The sequence below is a fragment of the Candoia aspera genome, chromosome 3, assembly GCF_035149785.1.
Source record: "Candoia aspera isolate rCanAsp1 chromosome 3, rCanAsp1.hap2, whole genome shotgun sequence".
Taxonomy (NCBI): Eukaryota; Metazoa; Chordata; class Lepidosauria; order Squamata; family Boidae; genus Candoia; species Candoia aspera.
In genome coordinates, this window is record NC_086155.1 from 35,856,491 (window position 1) to 35,881,656 (window position 25,166).

Here is a 25,166-nt window from a genome sequence, read left to right on the forward strand (position 1 = left end):
TTTCTTTGTCCTCATCCCATCTTGGCAACTAATTGCTGGAAAGGCTTTGATCAGTTAGGATGTAATTCTTTGCAAAGTAGGACTTCTTGGGAGAAAATCCCTATCTTCAGCAGTTCTATGTCCTGAGAGTGCATAGAACTGAAGTCTTCTAGAGGGGAGAAAAACAATGGCTTGCAAAGACTTTAGCAACAACATGACCTAATCTGAATCCAGAAGTCTAGTATCCTTCATCATATAGACAAATGCATTCAAATAAAACGTTTGCCTTTTCCACACTAACAGCCTACAGCATCAATCCACCATTACATTCTGATTTGAAACCTGCCCTCATTGGTGATACATTGCCACATGGAGCTCGGAAAAGACACAGCTGCTTTAAAAAGTTGCAGACAGGCATAATATTTGTGCCCCCGTGCCCCCTGGCACACCTTTTTAGAACTGAATGCATAGTGCTGTTCAGCAAAACCATAATTTGCTAATGTGGAAATGCTATCATGATTTTGCAGAAAGCACTAATTAGCAAGATTATTGTAGACCAACTCAACCCAGCTTGTACCTGAGAAATGCAGTTGATCTGAACTAGAGAACATTGGTATTTATTTGAGAACCATGTGGTGAAAGCTGATAAAGAAACAAGTGAGAGTTGCCTATACTATGCTGTGTACCAGGGCATATCACTTTTTCATAACTTCCAGAGCTATTGATATTCCCTGGGGCTTTTCACAGAACAGCAATATTGAACAGAAAGACAAAGGGCAGGGGATCCTTTATGGACTGTAAGGCAATCATACCTCCAGAAGTAGCCTATGTTACCATGCTGCAGGAATGGTTGTAGAGGAAGACAAAGCCATTTTACTTCCTTGGCTTCTGGTCAAGAATGCTGCAGCTGCCTCTGTTCTTCTGGGATGAGAACACTCTGTGCCCCAAGGAGAGACATTCCTTTGGGCTGCATCCCAACTGGCAGATGTTCCCTTAGCTGCTCGTTGTCTTTAGAATGGTAGATACAGTCTACCTTCCTTTTCTTAAGCTCTAAACCAGGGAGAGGTAGATGTCACATATGTCATGCCCTCCTGTATGACATTTGGGAGTGGGGGATTCTCTATTTTTACACAGTGTATATCCTGTTGGTATTTTTACTGCTCTTTGCTGTCCTCTAGAGATAACCTCACATTGTTCTTTATTTTCATCAATGCAAGACTGAGGCCTGTGTGGATTGTTTATATTTAGCATTGTTAGCAGTATCTAAGGTGAAATGAATACAGATGGGGGAAATTTAAAGGTTCTATATGGAATAAACAGAGTTGTACAACACAACTGACAGTAACAGAAACTCAAGACAGGATGAAAGTAGTGCTATTAGATCATTCATCCATCTAACTCAATATTGACAGTTCTGCATTGAGTAACAGCAACTGCCAAGAGATACAGTACTGAAGGAGTAAAAGTGGGATCTTTACATGTAAAGCACATGATTTACCACAGAGCTACAAGCCATCCTCAAAACAATCATACAGCTCTGGAAATGGAAGTATTGGGACAGTAACACTTGATTGACAAGAGCATTTGGAAAGAACCACTGATCACTGAGCTTTGATGACATGGTTTCAAGTGACGTAGAAAAATGCCCTACTGACCTGCATAAATAATCATAAAAAAGGATTCAAGAAATTCATAGATAAATGGACTTTAAAAGTTTTAAGTTATGAAAGTTACATGGGGTGTGATCCTGAAGAAATCCCCCTTCTTTTCTTGATAGGATGTTCAAGGTGTTGTCTGTGGCTTGCTTGTGGGCATATTTGGACTATTATGGAAGTGTAGGCTGCCTTGGCTTTTATGCTTCAGGATGTCACATCTTTTAATGTTATCCCACATGTTATTTAACATCTCCATGAAACTACTGAAAAGGATCAAATCTGGAAATTTGTGGTAAGATGTTCATCAATATGGGGATGACTGTCTCCAACCTTGTTTTTCTGAGGTCTTGTATTTGGAGACATGCTCCTGGCATTGAGATGAGATAAGCTCTTTTTTGATCATATGACTGGTAATTAGGTACCTACAATTATGAGCAATTTGGATATACTCCTCTGAATCACTGAATCTATGTAGGGGAAATGAGTTTCAAGGCAGTGTACGTACAAGATGTTGCTGTCTTTGGACTGAAAGAGTAATCTGTGATTTTATTGGAAGGGATTCTTAGATTCCCCCACCTCCCATCTCCTGGGGTTCCATTGTAGAAGCATGCAGGCTAGATAAGACAAAGGGGTTCAAATGCAGAATCCCCAGTATGCCAACCTTAGGAATCTGAAAGCAACAAAGATTTGCTACCACGGTGAACCCCAAATACAGGAAAAGGTTAGTAATTTCTTTAATTTAGTGAAGAGGGGGAAATGTCTCTTGACCTGAGTATCTGAGGCATTCTGGTACTGACTTGCAAGCAAGCACTGATTGACTTACAATTTTCTGTGCTCAGCTGTTGAGTAGAAGGACAAGCACTGACCAGCTCCTGGTGGTGTGTGTGTGTGTGAACTGTAGACTTGTAAAAATATGTACTCATAGTATCCTGATATCCAAACTGATCTGGAAATAATAAAAACACCCTGGATCAATCTCAGATATATTTAAGACTGGATTCAGTAGGTCATCTGGAAGAGTCTTAACATTTCATCACATTCTGGGTATAAAGTTAGATGATTTCAGTATTTTATACGCCAATCAATCTTTGCAGAATATCCAGAAATTTCACCTGATTCAAAAACCTAGCACTTAGTGGCTGATTAATTTTAACAAATTTTAATGTGTTTTGCCACTTAGTGGATTATGCTAACCCAATCCATTTGATTAGTCTAACATTTGAGATATTGCATGAGTTCAGAATGTGGGTTAATTCAATAACTGAGCTAACCTGTTATTTGAATCCATCTATAGAGTGATCAGATGCAAAAGAGTTTTCAAGCTCCTCCACATTTAAGAGCTGGGTAGGAGAGGGGTCCTCAGCATGCACAACTTGTCATGGAAGCTACCCCAATGAAATATATCTGCACACTTATATATATTTCTGTTAGCTTAAGGGTGGCACAAGGGCTTGCGCAGTCCTACTGATAGCTGTGGTCCAAATTGTACAGAGCCAGGGCCCATACAAGGACAGGCTGCAAGTTTTAAAGGATGAAATGGGTACTGAAAGCATCTGGCAGCTTAAGATACCCATTTTGCCTTTGAACCCTCCACACTCCAAAAACTGCAAATGAGGACCACTTATTTGAGGAGGTGGGCTGCAGAAGGAATGCTGACAGGCCTCTGTATTAAACAAATAGAAATGTTGTCCCTTTTTGCAGTTGGATACACTAGAAAGGAGAGAGCTGGCATCATCTGTGTGCATTAATACAGAGACTCTTTCACAAATCAAGTTTGGGGGCAGATAAAATGCTGTTTGTTCTGAAAAGAAGCCTAACAATATTTTCCGTTTGCTAGAACAGGGATAGGTGCTATGGCCTGTAGTTTTGTGTGGGTAGCAGCTCTCCAGAACGTCCCTGCCCCCTTCAAGATGGTACAGGGTACAGCAAATTTTCATCTACAAATTACCCACAATTGCTGGCTGGGTTTCCCTTCAATTTTCTGCAGCAAGAAAGAAATGGAAAATAGGCATGTTAAACAACTGGGGATTTTTGTTCCTGAAATTACACTTCCCCCAGGGGAGGGTCCATAATGTCAAGATAGCAGCTTTGATGATGTGATTGCAGCCACCATCTTGACTTTTGTGCCTGCCCCCCCTTTTCCTTCTCTCTCTGGCAAGTCCATTTCATTACTGCCCCGCTTCCTGAGGCTCTCAGCTGCCCAGAACAAACAAAGTAACCCTCCCTTCACCCTGCCCCCCCCCCCAAGTTCATCTATTCATGATTTTCTTCATGAATAGAGTCTTCTGGCAGCAGCTGCTGAGGACTGGCCTGCATTCCAGTCTCTCATGACATTTCATAGCTGGCAAAGAGCAGCAGCCTGTGTGTGTGTGTGTGTGTGTGTGTGCGCGTGTGCGTGCAGGGGTGTGATTGGAGGAATTATCTTTAAAGAAAACAAAAGCTCAGCTGTTGTTTCTAAAGATGTACCACACAGTATTCTTGTTGGTAGCTATTACCTTTTTAAAGGTCAATGGGAGAGAACTGGATAAGGAGAGACGGCTGAAGGATCTTTTGTCTGGAGAAAAATGACACAGGCATTTTCTTGGGTGTAGGGCTAATTTGGACATGGCTCTCAAAAGTGCCATCTCTGTGAGCCCTATGCGCAGGCAGGAGGCGTACCCTCTTCTCCAGTTCAATGCATGGACGCAAGCAGCCACATTCCAGGACCTGGCCAACTGAAGGCAGCCCTTGGCTTGAAAGCTGTTTGGTGCCTCCTCTCTGCAGACCTTTAGAGGGCATAACTTTATCAAGAGTAAAGCAGGAAATAGCTTCCAATTCCATATTATTCACAGGACCTAGCAAAGGGATTTGGAACCTGATATTTCTGGGGACACGACTGATAGAATGAAGTTTATATGGCTGCTTTCAAAAGTCAGTCTTTATTTCATTCTCTGCTCTGCAGTTTTCCTAATAATGCAAGAAACAAAAGCAGAAGGGGCAAGCATTATTTATTTATTTAATTAATTTCCATCCCGCCTTTCTTATTTTTACGAATAACTCAAGGCGGTGAACATACCGTGTACTCCTTCCTCCTCCTATTTTCCCCACAACAACAACCCTGTGAGGTGAGTTGGGCTAAGAGAGAGTGACTGGCTCAAGGTCACCCAGCCGGCTTTTTTGCCTAAGGCAGGACTAGGACTCTCAATCTCCTGGTTTCTAGCCCAGCACCTGAACAACTAGACCAAACTGGTTATTTACCAGTGAAGGAACACACATGTCAGAAAGTCACCAATCATTTTCACTGTAGTTCAGGTATCTGCCAAGAAAGTCTTCTGCAGATCTAGAAAAGCTCTGTTGCAAAACTGTTTCTTACAAATGGCTGTTTTGGTAAATTATTGTTGAAACATCTTTTATTTCAAGTTAATTGCACCAACAAATTGACATTTTTGGATAGCTTGTCAGTTCAATTAGGAGACTCCCATGGAGTATTTACTTTGTTGACATCAGCCTTCCCTAACCAGGTGCCCTCCAGATATTCTGGGCTACAACTCCCAGAATTCCCAGCCAGTGTGATGCATTAAGAAGTGGGGCTGGAATTACCCAGTTGAAGCACTGATGTGGTTCTATAGTAAACAACCCAACACTAATAAGTTTAATTTGGCCACTCAAATTCAGGAGCAGTTCAATTTCTTTATCTCTTTTCTCAGGTTACCTACAAGAGTAAATCTCCTCTTATCAGAACAACAAACTGCCACCAGCATTACAATCTGGAAGATCAACAAAACAGGAAGCCTGTCATTGTGCTAATACTTTGTCTGACCACACCTGTCTCCTACTTCAGTGATACAGCGGCCTAACAAACCAAGAAATACTATCTTATCTTCACCTAATCCAGCTCCACCAAGCCTCAGAACTATCCTGGTGGTGATAGTGGTCACCATCGCCACTGGGATACCAAGCCCAAAGCTAGATACAGGGAGTCCCTCAGTCCCTTGTGTCATAAATGGTTTAGGAGAATTCTGAACACAAATCAGCAGGGAATAGGAAGAAAAAACAAAGTCCTCCCAGAACATTTTTTTAAAGAGCTAATCTTTCCTCCCCTTTTTGTTATATTGCAAATCTTAATATGTTATATTATTTCAATACAATGATATTTGTACAGTATTAATTAATATTATTGACATTCTATTGTTTAGATAACTTAGACTATTAGGAATAAAGAAAAGAGAAAGAAATATTCTATCAGTATTAATTACAATTTACAATATCAGTATTACAAGTATAAAATTATTTGACTTTTTATATGAAATTCAGTATAACATTACAAAAAAAGAAACTACTGCAGATTACATCGAAGTATTTGTTGTACAATAAAGGTTTTTATCTTGAGTTAGTAGTACTGAACTTGAGAGAGAGAGAGAGAGAGAGATGTAATGTTAATAAAAGGGAAAAAAACACTTTGGTTTCTCATGTAAATCTTTCGCCTTTTACATCCCAGAATGTTAATGAGAAATAGGTTTCTAAAAGCAAGCTATGAAGATACAAATACTTCGTTTTACTGGAACAAACTGGTACTATCTTCTTGTTAAGTACTCATACAACACCCACAAAGAGATTTCCTTTTAAATGTTTCAGTTGAAGAATGCCCATTGGTAACTTATGTCAGTATTTTATTTATATATTTATTTATTTGGGTTCTAATTGCTGACTTCTCTTAAATAGACTTGAAGTCTTACATTGTCAGACTGGATGCTATGCAACACTCCTCCCTGCTTTCCCCAGAAAGGAAATGCATCAGCGAAAGAAGACGAAGAGAACAGTGATGTGCATAACACAGTGTTTCTCAACGTCAGCAACTTGAAGATGGGTGGACTTCAACTCCCAGAATTCCCCAGCCAGCAAGGCTGGCTGGGGAATTCTAGGAGTTGAAGTCTACCCATCTTCAAGTTGCTGACATTGAGAAACACTGGCATAGCATCTAAACAGTTGTATATGTCATTAAATACATAAATGTAGAAATACTCTATTCTAATTTAAAGTTCGACAGGAAGCTCTGGCGTGGGCTGGTCCATGAAGTCACGAAGAGTCGGAAGTGACTGAATGAATAAACAACAACAATTTAAAGTTAATCAAAAAACACTGAAGTTTTTTCCCACCAAAATTCAGGATCAGCCAATTTGAAATGCACCTTGAATAGCTTGGCTAAAGTAGTAACTCAGCAATTAGGGAAACATCCAAAGGTTTTGGTGTTCCCACACTTTTCTACACCTACAAGGTGTGCTCTTAAATTATTTAATAGGATTAGAGGTCAGCAAGTCTACATGACAGCTTTTATGCTCTATTTAATTAACTGTTTTGCCTAGGTAGTCTGAGGATTCTAGATTCTCCCAGGGAAGAATTTTGAAAGAACAAAATGGGTTCATGACTAATCTTGACCTTTCTTCAAAGCTGAATGGATGACTAAGCTGAATTAATCCTCTATCATTGGTTCACGGAGGTCAATCATATTTAGGGGAAAAAAACCCTACCTCCTCAGCTTGATATTTCTATTAGTCACCCAGAAGTAGCTATAAAGTACTGCCGAAGTAGGGCCTCCACCCCACCCCCAAAAGTAACTCCTAATAATCTAGGGGAGAAGGAAGGATTTTATTCTGCACACATCAGGCATGGCTCAAAGCATGTTTCTTTATATTTGTCTGCCACACACCCCTCCCCCCAGCTTGTGTTTCCTGTTGTGAAACGAACCTCACTCCATTCCCAGACAATCTGGGTAGTTTTCTGTCCTCTGGAGTGGGTGCAGCTCGGCTGGGGAGAAATCATACCACCCTATCAATGGCATGGTAGCCAAGGAGGTTGATATGAGGGAAAGACAAGAAGATGCTAGGGATGATTTGAACATAGTGTAGTACAGATAGCAGTATGACAGAGCTCCTTGTGAGATTTGATATGGGTAGTGAGGTAGGGATTCTCGGTAAATGCTTTGTACAAAATTATCATACAATAATGGTTATAGCAACATTCTTCATGTTTCCAGTATTACTATGTACATTTATAGTGAAACCTATAACAGTGCTGTGCATGCTTCAAAAATGATTCAGAAGAGGTGCTTCAAAATACATGGGAATGCTAGCCCGGTACCTTATTAAAGCAGCCACAACTTTTTTCAGGCTTCTATGTGAGCCTGAGAAAGGATATGACTGCTTTAATGAATTGACCATGACTCATTCAAGCAGGTAGAAGAACCAGTTTGGTGTAGTTATTAAAGCATCAGGCTAGAAACTGGGAGACCATGAGTTCTAGTCCTGCAAGCTGGGTGACCCTAGGAAGGAGGCAATGGCAAACCACTTCTGAAATCTTGCCAAGAAAACTGCAGGGACTTGTCCAGGCAGTCTCCAGGAGTCAACACTGACTCAAAGGTACAAAACAAAACAAAACAAACATTCAAGCAGGTAGTTCCTAGTTCAGTATTTGGGGAAGAGGAAGAACTTTTAAACCTCTCTGCCAAAATATTTGCTGTTTTCTTCAGATGAAGTATGATTTCTTTTTGTTAAGCTACAACCTCAGGAAGAGAGTATCATGTGGAATATAATGCAATAACTCTAATGCGATGGTCTCCTGATGTGTTCTACTATAACTATAATCTCCAGAGCCTGATCAGGTTGGGGAAGGGTAGAGTATAAGTAAGATATACTTCGTTTTGAGAAAGCCCCTCCCTGCCCTCTCTTACTTATTATGTTGGATTTAGAGAAATGTTGGAATTCTAAGTAAATATTTATTTGTTTATTAGATTTCTGCCCTGCCTTATTCTCAATAGCTTACAATGAATACAGTGAAATGACAGTTTGAAACAACTATGTAGAATACCAACATAAGTGACAATAAATAAAAGAGAATGAAATAATAAAAGTGGGGCAAGACATTGAGTTGGCAAGATCATGAAAATATTCTCTGGAATAGTCTGATTTTTAATAGCTTCCTAAAGGGCAGTAGGGAGGAACTGAGTTTGATTTCCAATGGGACACCATTACCAAACAATAGCGCTGCTACAGAGAAGCCATGTCATCAGGTTTCACCTCACCACCTAGAAGTGTGGAGTCACTAATGGCTATTTCCTGTAAGATCAGATACACTGGATCAGTGTAGATGGAAGAAGGCAACCCTGTGGATACCCAGGAGCCAAGCCATGAAGGGTTTTATAGATCAGTACCTGGACTTTATATTCTACTTGGAACTTATTTGGTAACCAGTACTGGGCTTGCAGAATTGGTATTTTATGATCCCAAAATCAGGAGTCTGTAAGTAAATGGATCACTGCATTCTGGACCAGTTATAGTTTCTGAATATTCTTCAAGAGTCCTGTGTAAAGTGAGTGACTGTAATCAAGTCAGGGGATGATGAGGGCATGAATCACTGTAACTATGTTCTCTTGCACCAGGTAAGGGTGCAGTTGGAGCACCAGCCAAAGCCAGGCCAAGATCCCCCCAGCCCACAAATCAAATGCATTTTTTTCCAGGATTAAGAGTTATGAATTCAGATATACCTGCAGAGTATTGAACTAAATTGTGGTGTTGGGTAAACTTAAACCCTATTGATTTCCACAGGAGCTACTGCAAACTGTCTTTGCAGATTCAGTGTATTTCACAACTGTGATTACCCAGTGGTAATGTAAAGTTTGCATTTGTGCTGTGAAGGTGATATTATCATCCCTGTCAAGTGAAGAGATTATTTGACTTGCCTTGAAAAGGTACTTCATGTCACTTCACTGTCTCATTTTAGCCTTTTCTGGCACTTGCTATTAGAGAGGGGAATGATGCAGAGCAGAGCAAAGCCATGCAACATGGCTGCTCTGTGCTTTGATGCAAGGGGATCCTATTGCTTTGAGAAGCAGCCTCAAGTAGATGCTTTGTTTGAACCATTGTCAAAGCAAAGCTTACCCCTGAAGATCTGCATAGCTCAATTTTGGAGACTGGGAGCTACTCATGTGTAGACTAGGAGTTAGTCTAAGTTCAAATAACTGAATCTCTGTCTCATCCTGGTTTATATATACAGTTGTTTTGAGGATACATAGGTCAGAGGCAGAACATGTTCTGCCCTGAGCTCTTCAGGATAGATAATTTTAAAAATTGTAATAAATACAGAATGAGTTTGCCTTGTTGATCTCTTGGATGCTGCACATCCCAGCAGTTGGGCAGGAGAAGCCCCACGCCTGTTCCTTCTGTCAGTCATTAAAGTTGAAGCCCCTGCTTGTATTCTCTGCCTGCACCATAATAGCAGCAAGGATTAAAATGCCAGGCATTGTCCTTGCCAGACTATAGAATTGTGTTCTCTCTCTAAAAATATACGATTGAACAGGTGCAAGAAAAGCTCATGGGTCTCAGAAAGGAAGGTGAAATCCATTCATTTCAGAAATGAGAGAGAGAACAGTTAACAAAGGCTACCTCCCTCAGTCAAAACTGGGATCTTCCTTTGTTTTTTGTATGGATTTGAGATAAAATTATGGCTTGCTCCATTTCTGATCTCCCCAGTCTCTAGTGCAGTTCTTTAATCACAGTTCTCATCAGCTTTTATCAGCCCTTGCTATTAGTGTCCAGGGCTTGCCAGGTATGTGATCTGCCTGATCAGCCACAATGTGTGCTCCTAAGTTTTGCCCAAATCTGGCACTAAGTGAACTGTCCATCTAAAGATAATTTTGCAAGAACAACAATAGCATTCTCAGTTGGTAAGATCTCTGCACTGGGATGGCCACAGGTCCTCCTTTATAGTCCTTTCTTTGAAGGCATTCTCTATTTCAAAGGCTGTCTATCAGCTGGCTGTATTCTTCCCCACTATGATTGGATGTACTTTGTTTCCATTTAAATTATGCTAACTATTTATAAATTGGTATCTAGGCATACAAATCAAAATATGCAAATGTTAGGCATGTTGTCCTCTATTGCCCTGTCCTTGCATGGCATTTCCTTTTGGGGGAGCTAAGTCTAATTGGCCACTGTACCCTACCCCTTTGGTTTTCCTCCCTCCCCTTCAAACACCTTATTTCAGCTGCTGCATTGGTTGAAATGAGGAAAGGCAGTCCCACAGAAGACATTCCTTCTTATTTTCTTACTACTTACTTTCTTACTGCTTACTTTCTCACTACGCTCCCAAGTGTCTTACCTAAGCAATACTGTATGGCTTTATTGTCTGTTAGGGAGTCTTCCTAATTCATACAATATTCACATATGGGGCTATTACATGGAGATGAATTAGTAGGATTATGATCAGTTTATCTGCCTGTTCAGTCTGGTTTGTGTGAATACATGGTTCAATATTTTTGGCTCTTCCTGAGGGACGTCACGTTGGGCTGTTGCACTGAGCCTTTTGTTTATTCCTGGCACCAGTACTTGATCACATACATACATACATACATACATACTTCTTGCAGGAGGAGGATGCCTTGCACCATGCACCTTGGAGTAATTATGCTTTTATTAAGTTGCAAAAGAGCATTCAGTTCCCTCATAGTTAAATGTGGAATGGGTGAAAGAATGGGTATGTATGTAGGTACGTATGTATTTGATTATAATTATTTTCTGTGCCTGGGAATGATAAGGGAGAGAGAAAACAGGAGTTGACTGATAAATTACCATCAAAGCTGGTTATTGTCTAATTTAAATAACATTATTAGGCCTTGATTTTAACCACACACCCATTGTGCTGGCCCCACTCTCTGCTTAGTTCAGTTCAATATGAGGAGGTGTACAGCCTGCTCTCATTCTCCATAATAGTCCCACAAGAGAGTAATTTGAAGATCTATCTACTGTTATGGCTCAAAGAGCTAGAACTGGGTCAAGAAAGCAGGGCAAGGATCAGCTTGTACACCAGCTGATGTTATGCTAGAATAAAAGAAGCTGCAATACACCAGATCTAACTCTTTGGTTTTTTAATCTGGGACCATCCACCATGGCTGGTATTTTGCTGAATCACCCTTTGCTTGACCTTTCTTCTTTGATGATGCTAGAAACTACCTGAATTTGAGAACTTTTGCCTATAACAGCATGTACTCAGTTACTGAACGACAGTATTACCCAATACAGTTTCCTAAGGTCTGAAATGCTAATGTATCCCCAGATTCTGGCTTTGCCACATTGAGTAAATGCAACCTGAATCCATGCCAACCCCAAGAGATTCTATTCCCAGCTTGCTAGATTTTCTCTTAGTTTCACTGCTTTTGGCTTTACTCTCTCGCCCTTCCCAATTCAATTAAAATAGCAAGAACAATAAAAATGTGTTAGCTCTGGTAAGAAGGTTTGGGGACATGAATAGAAATAGGTATGTAATTTCACCAAGCTTTGGTTCCTTCACTGAAATTGAACAGGTGCGATTGAATGTGTACAGTATATATATTCTTGGGTGCTATATTCTTCCAAGAGTATTGGGAAAACGATGAACATGGTGCATATGTGTGCAATATCTATTCACAAGGAATAGACAGTAAGGGTGTGTGGTCTGTGGGTAGACATTTCACAGTATGGAAGCGGGCGTACCAGAAGGGTATTTGTCTCAGTTCTATTTTTACTGACCAGTTGTAGTCAAGCGTCAATTTATTACTCCCATCCTTTCCTCTGTCCCTCACAGTCTGAGCACTTCCATTCTCCAGCCATCATCTCTCTCCTGCCTGGACTGCACTAGGGTAAGATGCTTGATCAAAGACTTAGCTTTGAGGTAATCTTGTATCAAAAGAACTGTGATGATTTAGGTTCAAGCAGGGAAAAATAATTATAACTTTATTACTTTATCCTTATCAAGCCAGATGAGAAGATCAGCTGGCTGAACAGGACCTCTGTGGGTATTTACTCATACAACTTCATTTGCAAGATAAAGCCATTACATTTGCTAGGCCAGTCACAGGGAAACTGAGATGTGAGATGTTTTTCTAATTATTATTTAATATCTTAGATACATAACATAGACAGATTAGTGAGGAGCTTAAGGGCAGTTTCAGCTGTGAATCATTAGATCTCAAGAGAAGTGCTTATGAAAAGTCTTGGGAGCAGATGTGAATAATTAGATCATATATTATTACAATATAAATATGTGTAGCAGGCCCCCTGAGAAGTGGCATGCCTAAACATCGATTTTCTCCCACACAAAATTCCAGCTCCTGTTCAGCTGTGGAAATGCTGCAAAGACTACTTTCTGTATCAGATTAATATGAGCCCATTTTTGCTTGTCTTTGCCTTCTGTGCTGAATTTGTCTTCTCACTGTTTTGTGGGTTCTTGTATTTTCTTAACTTCATAATGATGAAGCCAAACAAATGTCCTGCTTTCTCAGAGACATTTAGAATTTTTTTTAGAAAAACTAAACTCCAAGGTAATTTGCCCAACTAGAAATTCTGTAGGATCTGATGAATTTATTTCTGAATGTTCTCAATAGCACAAAAACAAAACAAAACAAAACAACAACACCAAAAAACTAATTCGAATGAATAGGAATGCCCAGTCTAGAATCCTTTTCTAGATTTTATATACTCTCTCTATATAAGAATTGTGGAAAACAAATTTCCAACGATAGGCTTGCAGAGTAATCATATGAATAGAAGTAAGACATTTGCATCTGTTAAAAATAAAAACGTCTATTTTGAATTATGGATACAGTGTTCCCAGTTTTTACATTTGTCATGGGAAAATGCTGCAATATTTGAAGCTAATATAGATGAATTGTGTTAAAAAAGAAAGAAAGATCAAACTATTTAACTTTGATTTAAGATACTTCGCTAGAGATAGGATTTGAATGCAGAAACCATAGGATAAGGTGTAGCCCTCTATTTATCAGATTATTCAAACTGCAAATATTTGTACATAGCTAGAAAAAAGCCATCCAGGCACTTTATGATCTAATTCTTTTTAGTATCTTAATGCATTCGAGACAAATGCTATTTTTAAACCTCTTTATAAATATTCAAGTCATTAGTTTGGAGGCTTCAGGGACTCAGGGGCCACATCCAAGACTCTGGGGCAAGGGAGGGTACACAAGTCCCTGAGGCCTCTGAGACTGAGGGCTTTAATCTTGCCCAGCACTTCTTGTAGCCCTAACACAAGACTGGCAACAGAGATGGCTGTCCAACCAGTGCCATAAGGATAGGGAAGGCAGAGGAGGCAGCCACTGGGGCCCACCGGCAACGCACCTTTAACAAATCTGATTGTCTGAGGTACAGTGTCATGGCCAAGAGGCAAAAAGCTAGACAGCCACTAGATGGCAGCAGAGATATAGGAAATGCTCACCCTAGTTAGATGGTAGCAAGGACATTTTTACAGTTCAAGGATGTTAAGCCTCCCTCCCTCCACCCCCCCACACAAAGACTTTCAGAGGGGTCTTCTGAAGACAGGATTTGAAAGCAAGAGTCGTTGAGAGGGAAGGGGACTGAGGACTGAGGAAGTGAGGAGCGACTCTTGCCTGCTCATGCTTGCTGCTGTTATTGAGGCAGCAGTGGGAATAAGCAGCCATGGGATTCTCCTCTTTTCTTTCTCCTGCCTGCCACTGATTCCCACTGCAAGGGGGGTGGGATTTGGCTGCTGAGCTCTCTCAACATTGGGGGATCCATCTGAGAGTTAAGCTCTACCTATGCTTGTTCCTCAGAAGTAAAAACCATGGAGTTCACTTTGTGTCTTACTACATTTAGTGTCCAGAGCTATAGCCTGAGGTTATAACCCTATATCCAGGCCTGTATGTAGGATTCAGTGGGGTTTACTTCTAAGAGAACCTACACAGAGGATATCTATAGGCAGAGATTGTATTGGCAAGGCTCTTATGTTGCAAATGCCTATTCACATAACACACTTCAATTTATTATGGATCATCTTTCTGATTTTAAATATATTTGATTTTATCCAGGAAAAATAATAAAACACATTCATTGTCTTAAGAGTTATTTTCAGCCATTCAAGCCTTCAGTGGTATTCATCACTCCATTAGAACTGCCACTCTCCCCTGGGGGCGGGGGGGAAGTATCAAGTGCATCATTGCTGGAAAATGCTATTATTTAATCCTAACTTTTCTAGCCACCTGGAGTCTTGGGATAAAGATGAAATAAAATGAATATAATAAATAATAAATGGAGACTGCTTATATTATGCATCCTTGTTTGCATTTATTTTTAAATGCTGGCATTGTTTCATTTCTTGTAGCTGATTGTTTTATTTTGACTCGTAGGCACAACATTTGTTTCCACAATGCCTGAAGTGTGAGTAAACATTTTCTTCTTTTCTCCATTGCCTGAGATAACCTCCATTCACATGTGGTTCAGAGTCATCTTCTGAACTTGAACCCAGAATGATTGCATGTATGAGATTTGTTACTTCGAGTACAACTAGGGTTGCTATGAGTTGGCTGCTGAAAAGTCTCAAACAGTGTTGTTCCCCCACTTACCTTATATGTTAAATAGAAAAATGATGTACTTAACATAACACTGTGTGTTTCTCCACCTCTCCTTCATTTCACTCTCTACCTACATGTTGAGAACAGAATTTGATAAAGAGCTGCTGTTTTCCAAGGTAATTCCAAGTCATGTCTTGGATACAGTTTAAATCTTATACCAAAGGCTGTGAATGCCTACTCAAAAGTGAGTCCCACTATGTGGAATGAGACTTTCTTCCAAGCTGGTGATTATCGGACTATAATTTTAACATGGTTCCTCGTATAAACAGTAGTTCTCAAACTAATATTTACATACACACCAACTTCTAGGTTTAGTTTTGGTATGAGAAATTTGACATTCAGATTTCACTTTTAAAAGAAAAAAAATCTAAATTAGAAATCTCTTGATGGTTTTCCTTTTGGCAAGCTTTACATATGAAAACCACAAGCAGTGAATTTTCAAATTCTGTAAAAAAATTACTACCAGAGATACGTAACCTTTTCTGGGGTGGCAGACACTTTGGGAAATTGAAAGTACATCGTACTCACTGTTACAAAATGCGTTTCAGACAGGCCTTGCCTATTTACCAAATGACTGCCCTGGGAGATATGGCCAGTTACAAAACACTGACTTACCAAAGGCAAACTTGCTGCCCTCCATCCCTTCCTCTGTCATCTTGACAGTCAGATGCCTGTCATCAAGATATATCAGGGTGGTAATCGTTCGGATTATGAGTTTTTCAGTGTTGACTCTTTACCTACGGCATTCCTTCCCTCTCTGTTTACATTAGGCAAAGAAGTGCAGCACAAAATGTAAATGAAGAATTCCTATAGATTTCTCAGCAATGCACAAAGGTTTGTGGAAGCTAAAGCTAAAGTGGAAAGTAGAAACTTCCCAAACAGTTTTGATTCAATACTGAATATCAGTGATGAAATACAGCTCAACCAACAACATTCTGATAAATGTCACTGGCTGAGATGAGATGCTGAACTCAGTTCTCATACGGCGATTACCAATATTTACAGACTGACTGGAGAACTTTCTGAGGTCAAATTTGTTTCCACTGTAGTAAGGCTCATAAACTACTTTTGCAACGCAATCACTAGATCGCAGAAAAAAACTCTTATGATTTTCAGATGCAGAAATGTGGTTCTTAAATGTTTAGGATGAGGAGTTGATGAGAATATTTTTTTACCTGGGGATAGCTATTCTTTTGTTTCAGGAATGTCATTACCTCATACTTAAAATCTGGCAACTCACCAGTCAATTATTCAATTGTGAGTCCACTTCTACATGTGATCAACTGTGAAAATAATTCTTACTGCCTAAGTCTGGGCTCCAGTATTCAATAAATAAATGTTTCCATTTTATGGAAAGTCTTATAGGAATGTGTAACACTGACAGACCCATAAAACTGTAGTGAAATCTTAAACAACATTTTTAGTCAGATACTGGTTGTGTTCACCCAACATTCTTAACCAAATCTATTGTAAAAACTATCGGCCGCATTTCCTAACCTTGCTTAGCTTTAAACTTAATGTCTGGGGGTGGGAATGGGGGTGGCTTAGCATCTTGTGTGTTTGGCTGTATTGTGCAGACCCAGAAAATGGCTTCCTTCGGTAAACTGAGTAAGCATGTTGTGTGAATGCAACCTCTATCTAAATGTCAGCAAATGTCCATTTTCTCAAATAAGGTACAGTAAGTATGGCCATTCTCCTGCTAAGCATGGACAAACTATTGAGCTATTTCATCACTGGAATGAATCAAGGGTTACATCACACCTGAAGCATCAGGCTGGTTCAGGCAGCCTGCATGGCTTCATAGCTCTCTGCCTGTACATCTCTGTCCCCTAACAGAGGGGCCAGTTGGAATAGCCCAAAGCCTGCCAGTGCTGTCCCCCTCATCCCCAGCATTGACTGCCTGAAACCATTTCCTCACTCAGCTTAATGGTACTTAGCCCATGTTATGGATCACTGCTGGGTTAGGGTAGGAGGGTTAGGGCAGGCTTTGTTAACCTGGTGCTGTCCAGATGTGTTGGGTCTACAGAATTATTGACCAGATTCTGAAAGGAAGAGCTGCAGCCAAGGCAAGAGTCAGATAAGAGAAATCTCAGTCCAGAGCAGGAATGGGATTTGAGAAAGCGTCTCAGGCTCAAACAGACCTCCCTAGTTCTGTTTAAGATAAAGTCAGGGAGGGGGAAGGCACATTCACATTTGCAAGATTTTGTTACTGTAACCCTATAATAAAAGTAGTTTTAGTATTCATGACTTTGGTGTTCAAGTCTGGTCTACCTCAAAAGGCTGACAGAATAACTGTGGAGTCCAGTCTGATAAAATGTTTTCATTTGTTCATGTTTTCAGTATCTTGAGCAGAATATTACATTTCATGTATTCATTCTGTTCTTTCCATTTTTTCTCTTTCTTCCTTCTCCCAAATGAATTTCTGTAGGGAGGTAAGTACAATTCCAGGATTTGTTTTTCTTAACATTTGCCAGTATGACTGTATAACTGATCATCACTGTGTTGTTGAAATGGTGCCCTTGATTTCTTTTATTCTTGCTCTTTAGAGAAAGCCCAAGATCTCAGCTTCACGCAAACTCCTTCTAAAGGTGAGCCATGATGCAAGCTATCATGCATGAATTAAAATGAGTTACTCTTGCATTTAACTGTATAGAACAAATTCTTCTATGTAAATTTGGGGCACTATGTAGAACAGCCTTCCCAATTTTATCTGTTGTTCATCTGGAGGCAGAAGGTTGGAGAACTGGATAAAGGCTTCTGCTTTGTGCGTTATAGGAAAGGCATACGAGTTCTTTGTATGCCACCCAGAGTCGCTTGTTTGTGAGATGGGTGGCTATATAAATTTGAAAAACAAACAAACAAACAAGTAAATATGAGTTCTTCATGAATCTGTGTTGCAACTGCTATCTCAGATCCATGGTGGCAAAGGCATAAGGTTACCTTTCAAATGTTTTCATAATTTTTTTCCCAGAGTTTGATGCTGGCTAAAGCCAAAGAAGAATGGGAACAAGAACAAGTGGACAAACAAGGAGAGAAGGAGAGGTATTTGGCAGAGAGGATAACACCTCTGCATACCAGTGGGCTTTCCTACTCCCAACTCCAGGTAGATTCTTGGTTTGGGGAATGGAGTGGAAGCCTAGGTGGGCCTATTGAGTTATACAGCACTCTAATGAGTTGTATTAGGAAATTTAACTCAGAACTCCAGCCCATGCCATTTTTTCCCCTTCAGAGAGGCTGGAATAATATACATCAAGTTGGAGAAGTTATTGTCTAAACTAGACATTAGAGATGCTTCAAGGAACTGTTTGAGGAGAAAATTATCCCAAAATGTCACTTTGAATGTTAGATAAATCAAAATGCTTGACAGATATTTGACAGATTTGTTGTCACCACAATCCCAAGATTCTCATATTAGTAGGGCAAAATGCTGTAGCCACTTCTGTGCTGTCATCCAATAGTGATGCTGTCACTAAAACAGGAGTCAAAAGAGGATATAGACTATCATAACATCTGCATTATTTTCACATTTAGATTGACTTATGAAAATACTTACATACTATAACTGAAATTTTTAAACTTGACTTGCACAGATGACTGTCTTGTTTAAAGTAACACCCCCAGGTATTTACGGGTAGCTTGCAGTTTGAAGCCTGCTTCGATTGGCTCTGGTGAAATCTCCAAATTTCATGCTTTTCCACCATTTCACTTATGAAGGAAAAAAAAAAGGCTGTAAGAAAGAATGGCGCTTAATACTTCAACATTACATTTCTCCTTCTGAATATAGTCTGTATGTTCTGTACAACTTGGCAATACTATATGAGTACATATCAGCCAAATGTGTCCTTAATGCCACAAGGCGCAAACTTACTTTCAGAGCTTGATCACCCATGAAGGGTGTCATTTATGGAGTCTTGCAGGGTCACAGACCCAAATGGTTGCCACAAATACAGATATCAAATGCTATTGATGTGAGATCTAGGGGGATATCTTTTCATTTCTGAAGTTCTGATAGAAAGAACATTAGGACCGACAATGTCTAGCACTGGAACAGTACCTCACCAGTGTATGTGGTGGAGAATATTAACATTATTTTGCTCTGATCCTATATATCCTCCCAATGAAATGTCAGTAAGAAATAACCAAGTCTTAGGTCTGGATAAAATGTCTTATAACAATTTCCTCTTTTAATTGCACAGGATCTGTGCCGGGAGCTTCATGAGAAGGTAGACATTGTGGATGAAGAGAGATATGACTTCGAAGCAAAGTGTAACCATAACACACGGGAGGTAAGAAGAAGGGAGAATGATTCTTATTTAAATTCTCAGATCAAAACAATACACTAATACAAAAAACAGGAAAATATCATTGTTGATAAGAAAATATCCAATACACATTAGGTAATAGCTTTATGAAGCAGTCTTAAAGATTCCAAACTATTGTATCCATTATTTTGTTCTAAAATGGATTCAGGACCTGTGTTTCTGACTACTGTCATGAGATAACCAGAATGGAGCATTTCTTTGTCTTGAATTGTAAATCAGAACATTGAACATTTCCAGAATCTTCCATAAGAGTTCTGGAATATTATTTTAAAATATAGGCAACATGCTAGTGTTCTATAACCTTATATGTTTTCTTGCTTTAGTAGAGATGCTACTTTTCCCTTTATTAGTGGAATGAATAAAATGTGTGCAAACTGAAAGCAAGGAAACTGAGGTTGTAAGCCAAGGCTCCTGGGGCAATTTTTCAGAGGCTACTCAATATGTCAGACTTCCTTCTCCAAGCTCTGTGTACAGGGGCTATCCTTGGAGAGGGAAATCCAACATTAAACCCTTCTTTCTGCCACCTTCGCCAGAAAAGCTTCCTTTATAGGAAGGCTGGAAAGGGGGCATGCTGGTCATTGGGAGGCCCTGGGGCAGATATCTCTGTGGATCTCTGTGTCTCCAACCTGAGACAATTGATCAACTCCTGTTGTTGGTGTAAACAAATTCCATTCCATTTTTTGCAGTGACAGGGAATAGTGTTGAGAATGTCAATGGGAAAAGATAGAAAGAGGTCATTGTTTTTCTGCCTGCGTGTCTACCCTGCAGGTGTGCCTCTGGCAGGACATTGATGATTGCAGTGCCTCTGAAGCCATTCTGCAAATGAAAATTGAATTGCTCTTTCTGTATCTATGTCCTGGTTTGAGCTTGGCAAAAGATCTAGAGTTAAAATTACTATTAGTAAGGAAAATGTATTTGAATGCAGAATACCAATCAGCACAAGGACACCTCCAAAGCATTCCTTTTTCTAATCTAGCAAGTGGGATGGACTCACACTACCTTTTTCCTGTGAAAAAAACAAGGCTATCTTCTTGTCCTTAGACCTCTTATGGTATACGACCTCATTGGTTTCTATATTATATTGTCTATTCTGCAGATTAAAGACTTGAAGTTGAAGGTGCTTGACCTTCGGGGAAAATTCAAGCGTCCTCCCTTGCGCCGTGTCCGTGTGTCTGCAGATGCCATGCTTAGAGCTCTGCTTGGCTCAAAGCACAAAGTATCTATGGACCTGAGAGCCAACCTCAAGTCTGTCAAGAAGGAGGACACAGAAAAGGTCAGTGACTGGAAATCCTGTATATACTACATTTGCTCAGGATCACATGTGTTTTTATCTTTTGAAGTCACTGTGAAGAAAAATGTTCTTATGTTTTCTCTTGATTAATACTCTTTCATAGATATTCCCTACCTTTAACAGTTGGTAAATGAACACTCATAAATAGATTGGGGATTAGAGAATGTATTACAGAGTAGGAACTAAAATTAAGACAGCTTCTTTCATGAAGGATAAGAATTGTGGAAACTGTGGTCACAACATATCTGGAGGATGACAGACTGGGAAGATCAAAGTAAGACAGGGATTATATTGCTAGTAGCTTAATGCATTGCCCAGCCCTTGCTGTATCAATAAAAAGAATTACTTTAATAAATTGGGTTGCAGGGATTGTAGACTCCATCCTGTATTCATAGTGTCCTGCTAATCAAACAGTCTGTCTGCATGGGTTGAGTACCAACATCTCAGGCCAGGATTGCTTTGATCAATGTCTGATCAATGCTAATACAATCTGCAAGTGAGGAGATAGACAAATATTGGTAGTTTTCTGAATATTTTCTTTATTGTGTTTGCTGTTTGGTTTATACAACCCTTTCCATGACTTTCACCATGTTTAATATTTGGTTAAATTGCTAGAAGACCAAGAAATTACTGGTAAAGAAAGTTTTTAGTTACAGAGAAAATAATTTCTTTTGTCCTCTGGTCAGTGCTGTACATGATTGATATTTCTCCTGAAAGGCTTCCAGAATGCTATTAATTATTTGTTGAATAGATACGTAACTCATCAATTGTGGAAGCTGTATACATCTTGAAAGAAGGAATCACATTCCTATCATTTAAGGGTCCTTGGAAGTCACTGCTGAAATAAATATCCCTACTGAGAATACCATTATCTTGTCTTATCTTATCTTATCTTCCCTATCATAGTTTTTCTACAGCTTGATGACTTTCAGATGTGTTGAATTAAACTCTCATAATACTACTGGCCATGCTTGCTGGGCATTCTGGGAGCTGCAATCCAACATATCTGATGGCATCAGGTTGGAGAACCCCTCTCATAAAAATAAAATGGTTAAGTTCATCCATATGAGTTGCAACACTCTGCACACTGCCTAATAGAAGCCAGGATTTTAGCATGGAAGAACAACACTGTACTTTATTGCATCTTCTAGACCGGAACTTTCATTGTATAATGAACATTTATCAGTAAGAGACAACTGAGTCTAGTGCTTGATGAAAAAACAAAGAAAAATGTATATGGGCCACTGAAATACCTATGGCTCTTACAAGATGACAGTAAAAAAGAGTTCAAACACACCACAAATTAAGATATTCTTTATAGTCAAGTGAATTAAACAAAGTTTAATAGGTTTTAGCATACCCAACATTGTGAGCTAGGAATACACAGGAGCAAGTGATGATGTGAATTTTTGCAAATGTTATTCTGAGACAGTAGTTATTCAATACGTGGAAACCATTTTCAGTGGCCTGTCATGAGTAACATAATGCAACTACATATCAACAGTTTCTATTGATTGTGTTGATTTCCTTGGGTGAAAAGTCAGTGCTTAGACCTGTATATGAGAATCTGTCCATGCTTTTCCAGTATCGATGACTAATAAAGAATATTTCATAATAAGGAAAGGAACCCATGATGCATGTGGCCAGTTTTGCAAGGCTGCTGATGAAGGAAGTAAAATATTTAATGACCTGGGCCTTTTTCTTTATTACACATAAAGTTGCTCAGATCTGAAAAATGTTAGCATGTAGTAAATTCCAGACAAGGAGCTAATCAAGACACAGGCATATATTCCAGTGCTTAAAAGTTCAGTTTAGGTTTAAATTAGAAGATGCTTTGAATCTGTCCTTTAAACCTTGGTTAGTACATTCATCTGTGTTCCCTAAACACCAGTGACTGCTTCTTTTTAATAACGATTTTAATCCGGGGTGCTTCTTGAAGAGTTTATTGGTGCTCAGTCTGTCTAGATTCTGTTTTCTTCAGATACTGATGTATGCCAGGAAAATTGCCAAAACAATATACACTTATGGAACCCTTCCTATACTAGCTATGATTACCAAAGTTTAATCACTTGGCCTTACTGACACACATACAATGTATTCCTCATGTAAGGATTAACTTCTTGGTTCCCTTCACAGGAACGTCCTGTAGAAGTGGGTGACTGGCGTAAGAATGTGGAGGCCATGTCAGGAATGGAAGGCAGGAAGAAGATGTTTGATGCTGCCAAATCACCAACAGGACAATAAGAAGTATACCCTTTTGCCCAATGCCATTGTTTTAAAGTATTTTATCAGTTTTGTGGAGTATTGCAGAATGTCCTGAACCCAAAGGGGTTATAATTCCTGAGTAACACTTCAAGAACCAAGATCCTGGATACTTCTGATTTAATGGCCAATTCAGTATAAAAACATTAGGCCTTTATCTTACCACTATAATCTGCCCTGTCTGCTTACATGAAATAGTTATTTGCGGGAAATAACAGATTTACTGCCCAGGTAGGTGGCAGCAATTAAGTGAGATTGGCTGGTCTCAAAAATCTAAGCAGGGTCATACCTGGGAGATCACCAAGTAATACTAACACAGTAAAGGTAAAGGTTTCCTTTGACATTAAGTCCAGTCGAGTCTGACTCTAGGGGGTGGTGCTCATCTCCGTTTCAAAGCCGAAGAGCCAGTGTTTGTCCCTGGACACTTCTGTAGTCATGTGGCCAGCATGACTAAACGGAACGCCGTTAGCTGCCCGCCAAAGTATTAATCTACTCACATTTGCATGTTTTCGAACTGCTAGGTTGGCAGGAGCTGGGACTAGCAACGGGAGCTCACCCTGTCACACACCGACCTTCTGATCGGCAAGCTCAGCAGCTCAGCGGTTTAACCCGCAGTGCCACCGCGTCACCTTAAATGATTTAATGGCCAATTCAGTATAAAAACATTAGGCCTTTATCTTACCACTATAATCTGCCCTGTCTAGCCTACTAGCACAGTAGGCTAGACTTAAAAAAAATTATGTATTTATTTTCTATCTCGCCTTTATTATTTTTACAAATAACTCAAGGCGGTGAACATACCGTGTACTCCTTCCTCCTCCTCTTTTCCCCACAACAACCCTATGAGGTGGGTTGGGCTGAGAGAGAGGGACTGGCCCAAGGTCACCCAGCCAGCTTCCATGCCTAAGGCAGGACTAGAACTCTCAGTCTCCTGGTTTCTAGTCTGTTGCCTTAACCACTAGACCAAACTGGCTCAGAAATCCTCCCAAAAGTAATGACAAATCACTTCTTTATTGATCTCAAGGATATTACATGAATGTTTCCCTGAAGTCATCACAAGTCAACTTTACTTGAAGAAGGTTTTAATTTATTTATCTCATATTCGATTTTCTATAAAGTGCATTGTGGTTTTGCATCTTACCTTAATTAAAAAAGAATGGTAGTCTCAGAACTTTAGAAATAGGAGGCATACCATCATGCCATTTAAAAGTCTGTTGATGAGCTTGAATGACTCATCAGAACTCTGACTTGCTGGTTCAGTTATGGACATTCCAATTATGGCACAATGGCTGAGTGTCAGAGACAAAAGCGTGCAATAACTTTTCTGAAACATACACTTGGTCTTGGGCATAAATCTGCACTCTTGTTTGTGTTTTGTCTTCCATTCAGTGCCAGAAATAATGAGCCGAATCTCATCCAACTCTGGTAGACTGAACCAACATTTTTTTTAGTTTCTAGTCCTAACCCTAGCCAGTTTTCCCAAATGATTTATTACAAAATTAGAAATACAGTTCAGTGCTATGCATTCTTTCCTTAGAGGTATACAAAATGGAGGTGTACAATTCAGAAACCAGCCCTTAAATATCTTCTCTCTTTTTTTTTGCGAAGTAAAACTATCCATTGGCAAGCTCCTGAGTGTCTATTACAGGGCTAAATCATTGAAAAGGGAACCTTGGTTTGGACAAGGGAAAGTTGTGGTGGGCCTACAAACTTAAGCCTGATTCTAGTGCTGACCCTGTTCTAATTCAGCCAAAGACTTCAGTGTGAATAGTTGGTTTTGTGGGATGGGTTTAACAAAAGTACAAGTCAGTTTATTCTTAAGAATAAACAGTCTTTCCTCATGAAGCTAGGGAAATGACACATGGGGTCATTTTAAATAACCCTACCTTTTGTTCATTTCTGACTGCTGCCCCTTGCGTCTGGCCCTTGCTGGATAAAGATTGTATCCACATTCAGCATGTTCATTGCTTTCTGCATTGCTGTACAATATGGTTGCAGTAATCTATTGTAATTTCTTGACTGATTTGCATTCATGTATTGGTGATGTAACAGTTATGGCACGTGTATATCACAACAAAACTAGCAATATCAGAAGCTTTTAGAAAATTGTGTGTTACTGAGCCTACTGAAGACGCCAGTGCCCTATACTATATTGCTCATGGCTCCTACCTCTTCATTCCAACTATGAAAGTCATTTTGTTTATATTATTTAACTCTGGTCCTTACAAGCCATAGCTTGACCATGACAGCATCTGTTTTTTTTA

The 25,166-nt window shown here is 39.6% G+C and overlaps 1 protein-coding gene across 1 annotated transcript; it reads left to right on the forward strand.

Moving 5' to 3' along the window:
- The first annotated feature begins 12,202 nt into the window (after positions 1–12,202).
- TNNI1 (troponin I1, slow skeletal type) lies at positions 12,203–22,913 on the forward strand. The gene is made up of 7 exons (XM_063300067.1): positions 12,203–12,282; positions 14,803–14,837; positions 17,574–17,615; positions 17,999–18,130; positions 19,224–19,313; positions 20,446–20,622; positions 22,777–22,913. The coding sequence occupies exons 4-7, from the start codon at positions 18,005–18,007 to the stop codon at positions 22,882–22,884; spliced, it is 501 nt and encodes a 166-aa protein (XP_063156137.1). The 5' UTR covers positions 12,203–12,282; positions 14,803–14,837; positions 17,574–17,615; positions 17,999–18,004; the 3' UTR covers positions 22,885–22,913.
- Positions 22,914–25,166: the final 2,253 nt, after the last annotated feature.